Raw genomic sequence first — 14,805 nt, 5'->3', positions numbered from 1 at the left:
AACATGCACAGAACATTAATACTACCTATGGTTTAATGGACTATTTAAAAGCAAACATGTGGGTGAACAAAACCACGGTCAAAAAACAGAACATTGTGACTTCCTGAAATGGCCCTGCTCTGGTCTGTCCTGTATCATGTCCCTGCTTTTCTTTGTGTATCCCTTAGCATAACAGCTACCTTGACTAAGTTTTTCATTTTTACCTTCTGATGAGTGGCACACTGGGTCTTCTTTTGCTCTGTGTGGTTTTTGAGCATCAGTCATGTTGTTGGTATCTGTCATTCATGGTTTATGTGTGAAAAAGCCACAGTTGCTTATCCATTCTCCTGTCAATGAATATCATAGGTTTGTTTCCAGATTTCAACATGCATAAAGTTTCCATAAACATTTTTTTATCTGTCTTCTAATGCACATTTTGGAATACACTTAAGAATGGAATTATAGATCATTGGTTAACTTCAGAAGAAAATGTTTTCTAAAATGATTATATTAATTTAATTTCCAGTGGCAGTGGTTAAAGTTCCTGTTGCTCCAAATCTTTGCCAAGACTCAGTATTCTGAGTCTTACTAAATTTTAGCTAATTTGGTTGTGCATAGATGTATGTGTGGCTGCCGTTTGTGCTGCACTGAATATCAATGATATTTAGCATCTTCATATATATATTGGCTATCTGAATGGCATAGATAGACAATGCTTCATTTTTTCAGTCTTTATTGATGAGCATTTAGAACCTTCTCTTTTGTTTTATATTATGAACAACAATGAGCCTCATTTTACATGTATTTTGTGACATTTATTTTGCATAATTATACAGCACTTTGGTAGGATAAATTATTTAACTCCATATGATAAATATATTGTAATAGTCATCATTATGTTATTTGCATATGCAAGGATTAGTGTAGCTTTATGGAAATTAATGTTTTATTCAGTCAACTAAACTTTTCTAAAGTCCTCTCATGCAAAACCAAAAGAGAAAGAGAGTTAAAAATAATTTCCTAAATTTTGCAAGTTGCCTGATAGTAAGTCACATGGTTTTGAAAGAGTATCTTATATACAAAAAGTTACCGAGCCTCCTTTAGTGGTTTAATGCTGCACTACTCAAAGCATAATCCATAGACCAGCAACATCATGGAACACCCAGTTGTATATGCAGAAATTCAAGCCCTACACCTGCATACTAAGTTGGAATCTAGATATAACAAGATCCCCGATGCCTGTTAAATTTGAGAAACAATGTCTTAATATATGATATGAAACAAGCGGAGACTAATAACCCTATTTTTCCCTAATGAGATCATGTTCTATGATGTTCTATGAATCTCCATGATCTTTACATGTAGAAGCTATAAAAATACAGAATTGTGATTGCATTGGATGAGGGTTACTCATTGCAAAACTTTTAAAAGGCTGAAATAATATCGATACATTACTTTGTGAAAAGCTCATTACTTTCAAAAAGCATATTCACTTTATTCTTCAAGTCTATGGATTAATCTCATAAAGTAGCAAAGGCAGAGATTATTGCAACTGTTACACCGAGACTTAGAAAGTGTGAGTGGCTTCTCAGCTTCCCAATACTCCCAACCTTGGTGGTCTTGAATGAATGTGGCTTCATAACTAATATGGGAAGAAGAGAAAGAAGCAAAAGTTGGGTAATCAATTCCAGTATCCCAAGTGGAGCTCTGGAAAGGTATGAGCAATCTAAGTTCAAAACTAACTATATATATATATATATATATATATATATATATTTTTTTTTTTTTTACCATGGTTTGTGTGGACTCAAAAGTGTTAGCTGAAATGTTAAGTGCTTCACTTAGCCAAATACAACTTAACCCAGCTGCCTCTTGGAGAAATTTTGTGACATGAATTGGCATTCCTGTTCAAGTTCATGACTAGGCACAACCCAGGAGCTGCTTCCTGGCTGTTCATCCTCAGTGTGATCTGTGTGGTCTAGTAGTGCTCCATAGCATGGGGTGTGTAAGGAGACCTAGCCCTAAAGGCAGGGGAAAGAGCTGCCCAGCCTGTTTGCAAAGCTTTCTTTCTTTTTTTCCCCTCTGCATTCCCAGTTGCCAGGATCTTCAAACAGAGATTTCCACTCTCCAGGAGCAGATCTCTCATTTGCAGTTTGTGATTCACTCCCAGCATCAGAACCTGCGCAGTATCATCCAGGAGGTCAGGCTAATCGAGTGCATTTCTCTGGTAGATGGTATGTTTACAGCCTGAAGGCCAAATATGGGTAGCTTGCCTGGACTTTAGAAGCGATGGGGCTCTTCTCCCCAATGATGTGTGTTTTTGCTTTCTCATGCAACATGGCTCAGTTCTGAGTGTCTTCTGTTACAGACAGTAACACCAGCACCTGCCATATTTTCAATACCATTGGGAAATTGTGTTTAACTGCTTTTTAGGTGTTCCGCTGATGTTTGTGTAGGTGTTCTGAATCAGATATCATGCACTGCTATTCAGAAGATTTTGTATATTATTCATACTTTTCAAAAATAAGAAGTTGGGGCTGGGATTGTGGCTCAGTGGTAGAGCACTTGCCTAGCATGTGTGAGGCCCTGGGTTCGATCCTCAGCACCACATAAAAATAAAATAAAGGTATCATGGCCAACTGTAACCAAATAAAATATTTTTTTAAAAATAAGAAGTTATCTTTTTTAATAACCTTATAATTAGTAAATTCATTTAGAATGTGTTTTAGGGTAGGAACTAGCCTGTTCTCTAGGAATACCCTGGCAGGAGAAAAAGAATAAGTAATAGTGTTAGCAACCAGTGAGATGGTGGAATGTACAAGACAGACTTCAAGAGGTGTATGTAAAACTGGACTTCCATTTCATGTTTTTATATATAGCATTTGTTTCCAGAAGGAGTCCTTTTAAAATAATCCCAGTGCTTTCTTGACACAAGTTAGCACTTGTATTCATTTGGCCATGGCTTCAATAAAAGGCCAGAAAAGGCCAGAAAGTTGAGTAGTGGGATTTGAGAGCCAGGAGAGATCTTGGGGGCATCTCACATTCACATTTTACAGATGAGAAGACCAAGGCTCATAATGGTTCAATGGTAGAGCTGGTGGTAACAGAGTTGGCTTCAGAATCCACTGTGCCCTCTCTTTGGCACTGTTCTGCACCTCACTACCCCATGTCTTGTTTCTGCATGGCCTCTTGGCAAAGCAGGTCACATCTTCCTGCCATGGCTTGACAAGCAGGCTCAGGGAGCTTCTGCATTCCCCATGGGCCTCACCTTCAGTCTATCAGCAGATGCATCTGCAGGAGGAGGCCAGGAGGTTGCTGAGACCTCTGGGGAGACCAGTGCTACTCTCCACAGGATGGGCTCCTGCTCAATTTGGTGTGAATAGGTTCTTCAGAAGTTAAAATGTATAACAGCACCATCTGAGGACTTTCCTCTCCAGGTGCTAATTTGGCTTGCTCTGTAGCTTGCTGAGTCTGTTAATACTGGGAGATATCATGCTTTTATTTGATGAGCACCATTTGGCCTCAGAAAACCATATGATTTCTGACTTAACTATTCCTTGTGGCCTGACAAGATTTTTCCAATTGTGCTCCCTAATTCTTAGATGGAAGGATTAAAAAATAATTTAAAAGAACAAGATAAAAGAATAGAAAATCTGAAAGAAAAAGTCAACATCCTTGAAGCCCAGGTAAGAAGGGTATCTGTGGTACAATTCAGCCTGGAGTGTGTGTGTTTGTGTGTTTCAGTGAGCTTATGTGCGAGTGTGTGTGTATGGGCTTGTGCATGACTGCATGTCTGTGTGACACTATTCTGAGTGTGTATGCGTGGTTGCTTATAGCTGTGTCTGAGTGTCCACACATCAGTGTGTATGCTTGTGTGTACATACAGGTGTCTTCTTCTGAGCATATGCATATGAATGTTCTATGCATAAGAAATCACATCTTTTGGAGGAATATTTATAATAATCATTATTAAATTACTAGTAAGTATTTAAATCATTTAATTGCATTATTAAATCGATAATAACATTATTATATGTTAATAGTTGAGCATCCACATTTTCCATTATACTTGATGTACTGGCAAGACAGATGATGACCTTTCCACATGGCCTTGGATCTGAAGTTTGTTCAAGGCCACTCTTATGTAAATTCCACTCTAGCCAGATGGCCAGGCTTCCTGTTGCCTGCCTTTGTTCCCACACAGGTTTCTTTCCCAGCCTGAAATGTCCTCCTTTCTCCTCTCTCTTCATCCATACTCATCTTGGTTCTCAAGCTTTGCATCAGCACTCACTTCCAGAAACCTTTTGCAATTATCCACTTTTGCCTGTTTGAAAGCCCAGCACAATACTTTCTGATTTCCTGTGATAAGACATGCTTTTCTTCCCCTCCACTCCACTCGCCCCTCCTCTCCATCCCTTTTCTGGCATTCAGTGACAATCCTGGGCAGGTGGTGGCCCTACCCCAGAGGTAGTGCAGCCAAGCCCCCGCCTAGGTTGCAGCACAGGCACAAGACCCAAGGGCACCTCCACCCCCACTGTGTCACCTCTTTGTCTGCATCAAGGGCTCATTTCCAACTGCCTGAACCCACGTACTTTTCTGAATTTATCCTTCAGTATTTTGATTTCCTGATGGATATCCATCTGCCAATGTCTTCCTGTCCTGTGGAAGACAGAGATGCTCTGAATTCCACTGGAAACCTGCAGCAACTTTTGGAACCTTCCTCCTCCTCAGCATAGACCAGGAAGGAGCACCATGACTACATCTTATTTCTGTAGGATTCCGTGCACATAAAGTTGTGGAGTGTTCATGGCTCACTATGTCTACTATATTGAAAGTAGTTGAACTTTTACTCATTTCATTCATTTGTTCACATCACTAATGGTGTAATTAGTTCTACAGGTATGGAGTGACTACTCTTACCTAGGCACTGAATTCAGAAAAACAGTGTTGAAATAGAGAAATGATGAGACCCGCACTTTGGAGTTTATGACCAGTGAATGAAATTGAAACACCCACGTATTCTAGACTACATTCTTAGGTTGGAAACTGTTCAGTGGCCTACCAGCCTATTTTGGCTCCAATAAACTACTGCTTTAATTATTGTGCATCTGTGATCAATTTTAATTGGAGGGATTATTTTAGAGATGGTATCTTTCTCTGATCTTTCACTTCATTATGGTCCTGGGCTCTGGTCATACCTAATTAAGTGCCAAGTCTTCTCACAGAGTCAATGAATCAGTGGTGCTCCTGCTTCTAATCCAATTTTATGATCTTCAATTGTGTCTGTTCATATCATCCACAAAGCAGATTTTATTGTCTTAAGTAAAATGGTAATTTATCCTACACACTGTACATTATTGATCCAATTGGCCTTTTGGTCTAATAGTAAGTGCAGGAAAAGATACATTTTGCAAGTGATAAAACCTGAGATTCAGAGAAGTTAAAAAAAAAAAAAACTTGTTCAAAATCACTTAACTAGCAGGTGGCAGAATCTGCGTTTTAGTCTACTTGACTTTAAAGCATATGACTCCTTTTCACACAATATCCACTTATCAAATGAGCATGTGCACATGTGTGTGTGTAAATGTATGTGTATCTTGTGTGAAATATAATGGAAGTGGTTATTTAATATATATTTTGAAATGAGTAGTTATAACTTTAAATTGGGATAATCATTATTTTATCCATTGTCACAGTTACTGTATTAAATATTTTCTATTTTATTCTTATTTTGATGACATGGAAGTAATTTTTTTCTATTTTAGCAGTTTTATTTTTGTAACTCCTTCCAAATAGAAAATAAAATTGACTCATATCAAGTTCCTTAGAAAAACTTTTAAATACATAGAAAAGTCTCTTAAACCTCTTTTAAATATCATCAGAAAATACTTAACTCTACCTAAATTGTTTGCTTTCTTTCTACTTTTCCATGTCTTTCATCATCTTGATTTACAATGCTGACATTCATCTTACATTTCATGCATTTCTAACTTCTTTTACTAATGATCTGTTCTTATGGGAGATTAAGTGTGCAAAAATTACATTCTTTAGGAACCCTGTTTAGTAAACTTTCCTAGGATAAAGTCATAACAATGACAGACAAATTCTGGCTAGTGATTTGTAGTTTTATAAACAAATGATTTAATAAATCTCTGTCTTACTTAAAGGAAAAAGTAGAAACAGCTATGAATAATAAATGCCTTAATCTGATAGGTGAAGTAAGTCAACATGGAAGCTGAAATAAATTAAAGACAGACATGATAACTCATGGTTTTATGTTATTTGGTACTTGAGAAAGTGGGAGTTTATTTTGGAAAAAATCCAATTAGCTTCTACATAATTGTCTAGCCACAGAAGTATTTTCCATTTCTGGCTGTCATCACAATATTATGTTTCCAATTGCTTCATAACTTGAATAGAAGGGGGTTTCCCTCAGCCACACACTGGGCCTATGATATGCCTGCCCTTGTTTGGAGGATATGTTAGATTTATCTCCAATGCATGAGGTGCATCCTTATTATCAATTTATCAAATCTGAAGTATATTTCCTGGATGAGACTTAAATGCTTAACTCCTGAAATGATTTATGTATCCAGTGATGTTGTCTCTATCTTTTAGTTATTACTCAATATATCCACATATGTCCTCACTTGAGGACTGAGAAGGGCCCAAATTCACAACTTACATCGATTCCTTCTTTCACTGGTTCTTTATTTCAGTTGCACTTTAGAATCACCTGTGGAATTTGAAAAACTCCTGAGCCCAGACAGCAACTAAATGAAACAGAATCTCAGGGTGCAACTTGGGCTCCCATTGATTTTAATGCCCTCCTGGCAATTCCAGGACATAACCAAGACTGAAAATCACTCTCAGTCCAGTGTTTCCCACACTTGAGCTGACCCCAGAAGCACCTGGTGAGCGTATGAACACATGTTAGCAGGTGCCTGGTTTTCTGATTCTGCAGGTCTCTTGAGGTCTGAGGATCTGTCTTAACAGGTTCTTAGGTGATGTTGAAATTAATGTTCCCAGGATCACACTCTAGGAATCATCAGAAGTCATTTTCTTTCCCACCTCACCCTTTGCATTTTGTTATTGATGTCCAAGTTAAGATTCTGTGTTTGAAAATGTTCCAAATTATTCTAGTCACACTGATTTCTATTTACTTCTCTTCTGTAGTCATTAAATGCCTACTGTTGTATGCTTCCTTGAATGGCTTTTATTTTACTTATAGTTTAATATTCACATACTTTCCCCACATGAATTTGTGGTGGCACCGTCCTGTAATATCAGCATCTTGGGAGGTTGAGGCAGGAGAAGGTTGAGTCACTTAGCCTGGGTTTCTAGACCCTCAGCTCACAGTGCAGCGACTTGCAACTCACTCCTGGCCCATTCACTTTCACTCTTTTGACTCTCACTCTTCAGATCTGTTCAGTGAAATTTCTCAGTTTTGTCTTGTTGTGGAGAAATCATTGGCTCTGGATTGGGAAGACCCATCTTGACCCTGAATTTTGCCATGAATAGAACTTGGGCATTTAAAGGTTTTTATTTTTATTTATTTATTTATTTTGAAGTACTGTGGACTGAAGCCAGGGGCACTGTACCACTGATGTATATATACCTTGCTTTATTTATTTATTTAGACAGGGTCTTGCCAAGTTGCTGAGGCTAGCCTTGAACTTGGGATCCTCCTGCCTCAGCCTCCAGAGTCACTGCATGGGATTACAGGCATGTTACTGCACCTGGCTCAGAAAACCAAAGTTTTAGAACTCATTTTTTTTTTTGTTATATAAAAAAATGATAGTTAGACTAGAAAACTATAACTAACTTCAGACCTTTAAGCCTTAAAATTCATGCTAGGTACTGAACTAATCTCATTTCAAACCTGTGATGAAGAGGCTATTTTTATATGTATTATGTAGGTGAGGAAATTAGGCAGAAAGAGGTTAAGTAACCTAAATCAGGTTACACAGCTAGTGAGAGGCTGTGCTAGGATTTGTACTTGACAACAGCTAACACTGTTATTAGCCATTCCGTTATCTCCTAGAATTATGAGAACACTTCCAGAATTGAAATATTATCATCATACAGTATTTGTTTCTTTGAAAAAAAAATGTATACAAGACAGGCTGGACATGTATCACTTACCACTAGTATAGAGATGAGCAATCTGAAGCCTCCAGGAGCAACTGAGGCTAAGGGTGCCTTGAATGGCATAGTGAAGAAGAGATGGCACCTGTTCTCATGTGATAAAACTGAGATTCAGAGAAGTTAAAAAATATAATCAAGAGCTTTTTTTCAGTTTTGTAACAATGTTGTATGTATCTTTAATAGGGTCCTTTAAGAAAGTTTTTTTTTATTTGTCTGTATAAAAGAATCTGTAAATTCAAACATAGATAATTCAGCTGTTGCAAATCTGAGGCTAAGTCAGAATACTGTATGTTGATCCCTTAAAAGAAGATTATGCACTTTTCAGGGCATATTTGTATCTTTGGAGATAAAAGTTAATGACCTTCAAGTGGTTCATTCCTGTGTTCTAATAGAATGATTGCAACAAACTTACTGCCAAGGAATGAGGCAGGTGTGTGTGGCAGGGTGAACAGAATCATTGGGATATATTGAATAGGTGGGTTAACTATCTGATCTCAGCACTTTTTTTTTTTCAATTTTAGAATAAAGAACTAAAAACCAAGGTGGCACTTTGGTCTGAAACTCCTAGGACAAAAGTATGTAAGGCCGTGTCGACCAGGTAAGGTCTTTCTTTCCTCAGCCCCATCTTCACAACGGCTGTTGAACACAATTGATTTTCAACCCCCTTGAGAAAGACTGCAGTCTAATACTTATGTAATCTTTTATTTACTCTCTGTTTCTCGGTTCCTATTCAGAACTGTGTTAATCTTGCTCACCACTGAATCTTTGAAGCCTCCCATATAATTATTTTCTGAATAAATGAATGAATACATTTAGGTACCCTCTCCCTGCTTTCTTCCTTCCAACAAGCCCAATCTCGACTTTGATATTTTCTCCAAGCATTACAGATCATCTCCTACAAGGTCCTTCACTCCCTGCTGTTCATTTTTTATAACATTAGTGGACATTTTAATCATGAATTGTTCATACTTATTGAAATTTCCATATCATCTCTCAAATTAATAGATGGCAAATATCACCAGGGCAGGTCTAACTACTGGTATATTTATTTTTTGTTGTTTTTTTTTTCATTGCTTAAAAAATAAGTATCTCCAACAACTACCTATGAATAATCTCCAGTATTTTTCCTCCATTTCACTCTAGCTTCATTCCCTTCAAGGGCAATAAATAATCTCCAGTAATGACAATGATCCATGAAAGCCAAGGAAATGATGTTGAAACCATCTAAGTCATGTCTAAATGCTTAATTTGTGTTGTTGTTGCCTGAATTTGAATGTGAATCTGGCTCAAATCTCATTTCCATAAACTCTTAAGAGATGATCACTTAAAAGAAAACATAGCCTGTAATTACATGTATCATTTTTTAAAAGTGATTAAAAACTTCCTGTTTGAGCAGCTTTTGAATTTCCCAGTCCGGTCCCTCTAGGGCAGAATCTCATTTCTGAAACCCTTCAGCACAGTGCCTGAGGTGGAAAATCATACTCGCTGTGATTAGCATCAGTCCAGGAATTCAGACAGATTCATCTCTCCCTTTAAAACTTCCTGCAACAATGTTTCACTTTGCTAATGATGGATATAATTAGAGACTGGAGATGAAACTATTATAAATCAAGTCCTCTAAAATCTTTGGGCCTCCAGGTGCCAAATTCTCATCTTTTTGGCCACTAGCAATGCAACTTCCAAAAAAGAAGAAATTAAACCCCAGAGGTATTCAAGGAAGAGACAAGATGCCCACATTTCAGAAGCAGGGAGATTATTAGTCACTTCAGTGTAGGGAAAGAGATGACAGCTTTGGAACAGGAGGGCAAGTATGACCTTCCAAAGGAAGGGAGGCTGATCAGTGTGCTGGTCTCTTCCAAGCAGATAGCATGTCCCAAGGGTGGCTAAGTATCATGGAGGCTCTCAACAGCTTTGCCCTTGAAGGGAATAAAGCTAGAGTGAAATAGAGGAGAAACAACTGGTTGCAACCATACTGTGGCCACTCCAGTATCTAATGCCTCGAATCTAGCTGCTACAGAGGGAGTGTGTCAGAGAAAATGGTTTTATGGGTCAATTTCTTAGTTTCAGATAGTTAATAGTTATAGATCTACTTTTTTAAAGACTTTCCCTGTGATGTGGGGAAAGTCAAGTGGAGGAAATTTCCTAATAGAAATGGTGAAATTGGACTGAATATCCCTTTTGTCTTGTGATTTTTGATAGAAATTCCAGGGTTAAAATAGCTCTCCCATTTGCAAAATGAAGTCTAACCCACTAGCTGTTTTAAAAATGCAATTGGTGCCAGGTATGGTGGTGCACACCTATGATCTCAGTGACTCGGGAGTTGAGGCAGGAGGATTGCAAGTACAAGATCAACCTCAGCAACTTAGTGAGGCTGTAAAGACTTATCGAGACTCTGTCTCAAAATTAAACAACAACAAAAAAAAAGGACTGGGGATGTGGCTCAGTGGTTAAGTGACTCTGGGTTCAATTTTCAGTACCCGCCCCCAAGAAATAATGTAATTGGCATGGATTCACCAATATACAATGGAATTATAGCTTCAGGGATAGATTAAAGTACAAACGTAGCCATTAAGTTTAAAAAAAAAATCATACACCTAAAATCTAGTCTTGACAGAGCTGTTAAATCATCCCCAAATGTAGTTCTATGTAGTTCTATGCAGTATTTCAGGAAGTACAAACAAACAATGTTTTTATTTTCAAACGTTAAAAAATATAGATGGTTCTTGAGTTGAACACCAGAAGAATGGGTTTGCTTGAGATTAGGAGCCATGTTATTAAATAACAAGTCACACATATTTACATAGGTGTGTACATTCTCAGGGATGTGTGTGTATGCATGTATACATGCATGCACATTTTAAATACTAGAATTGCATAGTGAGGAGAGAAGCTCAAGCTATAAGAAGTCCCCAGAACTTCAACATTCTGAGGGAATGCTTGGTTTGTGTTTTCTAACCTCCACCTAACTGTGGTGCGCATCTCTCCTGAGTGGAAAGGCAGACACAGGCTCTGACTCTCTGGCTTCCCTTCACTCTCTTACTCTTGTCCTGTCAAACCTAGATGAATCTGCATAAGTTAAATGCTTTCACAATGTGATCCTACTGTATCTTGGGAGAGTTGACTAGAACAGGTCCATGATGACCATCTCTTGGATCAATGCAGTTCAGACTTGGCAACATGGTGGGAGTGGAGGTGTGAGTGGTGGTGGTGCAGCCATTGGGTCACTCGGGTTTCATGTGCTCTCCTTTGATACTCGTGTGGTCTTTTCTCCAGTGAAATGAAGACTGAAGGCACTTCCCCTTATGTGATGTTGATTAGACTACGGAAATGAACTTCGGGATAAAGATCCAGTTAAGAAGGACAATGTGGATCTCATTCTTTCCTCAATATGGTGTCTAAACATTCCTGTTAAAATAGCATAATGCAAGTATTTAAATGGGATTTATTATATATCGGTTGCTTTGGCAGAAGATGATATTCCAGAAAACCATGCACATATATACTTGAAGAAGGAACTCTTTCTTCAAAACTTGGTAAATAAACGAAGAGTCCAGGTGCTTTCTTGGAGGGAAGATGAATTCTTAAACCTAAAAACAAAGAGAAAATCTGAATCTTGTTTCCAGATTTTTGCTAAAGGAACTCTTTCAAATTTGTCAGTTTTGACCTTTTGATAGTAGTTTTTATGTGTATAAGCAGAGTGAATAGATGTATGAATAAATAGTCTATTTAAAGTTGACTTAGCTAATAAAAAATATCTTACTATGACATAAGTTTATCTCCTAACCTATTGTTAAAGAGCAAATTGTTTCCTGCTGAATTGTGGACAAAGGAAAGAGTAGATTCTTCTAAGCTAATTTCCTAACCCATCCTGCCCACAGAAGATGAGAATCATGGCTGCACTCATGCAAACATACTGATGCTCAGGAAAATACAATACACTGCAATTAAACGAGTAAGGAGAGACTTAGTTACCCTAAAGGGGAATTCTCTTTAAGACCTTTATCATCCACTGTGTGTAACTCTCAACATTTTCTCAGGAAAATGTTTCCAATCTTTCAGTATGGAATGTGAAGTATCAGTATTATTTATTAATATTTAAAGGTATGTACAAGTGAGGTGAAGTATTTATAAATTCATGCAAGTACTGTAGTCCTCTAATGTTGCATTACTCTCTGTGTGAGTTTTATGCTTCCTGGTGTCCTTGCAAACATTTGTATTGTTTGCTAGTTTTTAAGGTAGTTATCTAATAAAATTTACGTCTTAGTTATCCTATGCTGGGGCAATTCTAAGCACTTTACCTGTTTTGATTCTTGTCATTTTCTCTCAGACCCTCAGAAGCAGGTCATGTCATTATCCCTGTTTACAGAGAGATACTGAGAGTGGTTATGTAATTTCCCAACTGCTAATTGTGGACAAGGATTTGAACCTCTGACTTGGCTGTCGATATTCATTCTTCCTGCTCACTTGGTGGTCTGAGATATTCCTCAGTAATAGAAATACCCCTCTTCTGGCTGTATATCAAGCATGAAACTTCCATGAGGGCTGTCCGTCTACATTATCCTGTGGATGATGGTCAGAAAAATCATTTACTGAGACAATCAATATTTCCTGAAGTGAGTTTGTCTTTCACTCATTAGACTAACATCTAAAGAATTTAGGCAAACTTTTCTGCTGAGAATCTGCTTATTTACGTTTATTATTCATGATTTCATGCAGTATTTTTAAGGTATACAGAGAATCCACTTTTCCCTGCAGTTCCTTTGATGCCCTTTTTACCTTAAGCATTCTGTTAGATTTTAATAACTTTGAGATTTTGAAATGAACTCATTTAAGTAACCAAACCGCCTTCATAATTTCTAATAGAACAATTTATTCTAAAGTAAAAAATGGAAAAACCCTCATGTGCTTTATTTTGACTTTGCTGTACTCAGTTTTGAACATCAAAGTACAGTTGGAGACAATACAGATGAGACCTGCCCTCCAGGTCCACTTTGAAATGGACTTTGAATTCCCTGAGAATACCAGTCAGCAATTTCAGAAGCCTCAAATGATTCAGATTCATCAAAAACAAAGATATCTTTATAGTAGCATCAGTTTTATCTTTCACTTGTCATATTTTGGTTATTTTTCATACCCTTATGGATTTAGAATTTATCATTTAAAATGTTTTTTACGTAACATTTCAAAACAGTTAGAAATGTTTCTTAAATAAACATTTCTGAACAATAAAACAGAAGAAATGGGGAATGAAATTCATTACTTTGAAAGTAAATTTCTATAAAGAAAACACAGGAGAAGAAATAGTAGTTCAGTTGTATTTTAAATAACTGCATTTCTAAATACAATAAATAATAAATTAAATAAGAAGATCTGAGATAGGCCTAACGTTCATATTATGAAGTTGGGAACTGAGTTCTACTTTGATTACATATGTTGTTGCAAATCATTGCTAAGAAATGTGTAGATTAAAAATTTAAAAAAAAGAAATGTGTAGATTAAATAATTAGTATATCTTTTGAACAATTACTTATGTGCCTTATGATAAAGAAGACCAATTATATATAATGTAAATGTTGTGTCATTTTATAATAAAATTATTATGTATTAATGTCTTTATTGGATCATAACAAAATCATGCACAAGAAATTGATCGTTTTTGTCAGTCAATAGAGTTCTAAAATTTATTTGCTAATTTTCCCTGGTCCAAATTAACTGCAAAAAAGAAATTATTGTTTTTATTCTAAATTTTAAAACATAACAATTATAAAATTAAGAAGCAAACACATACATCTTCTTCAATTCTTTCACTTTGAAACTCTCTACCTTTCCTCTGACCTGCAAATAAATACAGATTCCTTACCAATGTTACTCTAGGTTACCTATAGCCTCCCAGAACTGCTAAGTCCTTATTTTTTTTTCTTCCTTGCTCCATCCCTTTCTTCTTCCACACTGCCCCCCTTTTTGATGAAAAAAATATTAAGAAGGCAATAAATATCTAAATAATAACCTTTAATTGCTTGATTGTTAAAGTATAAACATATGGAGTTCAAGACGTACTTCCTCAAAATATGGCACTTGGCATTTGAGAAAACAGCCAAGGCAGGAAGGTGCTTGAGTTTCCACAGCACCCTTATTTGTAAGTGCTCAAAACAAACCCAAACAAAACAAATGTCCACCCAGAGGTGAAGAGATCAACAAAACGTGGTTCAACTCAGGTTTAGGATGTAGCACGTGGATACAAAGGGCTAGGTCACAAACAAATATATGCAACAGAGACACTTCAAATCATTATGTTAAATGAAAGTCTTCAGAGGGAAAAAGACATACTGTATGTTCCACGTGACAAGAAATGCAAATCAAAATCTTGCACAAAGTTTTAAAACCAGAAATTGTCCAATGACGTGAAAGTCGGAATGCTCTGTTTTTTCCTCAATGTGGGGCATGCGATGACTTTTAAAAATCCTATACGATCATTAGGGAAAGCAAGGCTCTAATGATTTATCTTGAATTGTTTAAGATGAACCCAGCAGCAAATGAATGTGCCTGTGTGAAACAACGTCATGGCTCCCAGGGAGCAAGTGGAAGGAATGGTGCCGGGGATATTTGCTTGCATTGGGAGAGTTGTTTATTTTAAATTAAAAACTCATCATCATCTTGGCAAAGCCAATCTAAGTAGCA

The 14,805-nt window shown here is 37.0% G+C and overlaps 1 protein-coding gene across 7 annotated transcripts in view; it reads left to right on the top strand.

The window, feature by feature from the left end:
* Positions 1-14,470, top strand: part of CCDC68 (coiled-coil domain containing 68) — a 46,464-nt gene extending 31,994 nt beyond the window's left edge. For 3 of the 7 annotated variants that reach the window (XM_081262945.1, XM_081262944.1, XM_081262946.1), the window contains exons 9-12: positions 2,074-2,179; positions 3,582-3,665; positions 8,649-8,725; positions 11,401-14,469. In XM_081262945.1, coding sequence (XP_081119071.1) covers positions 2,074-2,179; positions 3,582-3,665; positions 8,649-8,725; positions 11,401-11,458 — 325 coding nt within the window. In that variant the 3' untranslated portion in view covers positions 11,459-14,469. The other 4 variants (XM_081262947.1, XR_014018275.1, XM_081262948.1 and 1 more) reach the window with 4 other exon arrangements.
* The last annotated feature ends 335 nt before the right edge of the window (positions 14,471-14,805 follow it).

Source organism: Spermophilus citellus (genome assembly GCF_964194105.1).
Source record: "Spermophilus citellus genome assembly, chromosome: 12".
NCBI classification, from domain to species: domain Eukaryota; kingdom Metazoa; phylum Chordata; class Mammalia; order Rodentia; family Sciuridae; genus Spermophilus; species Spermophilus citellus.
This window is presented reverse-complemented; position numbering and strand designations above follow the sequence as displayed.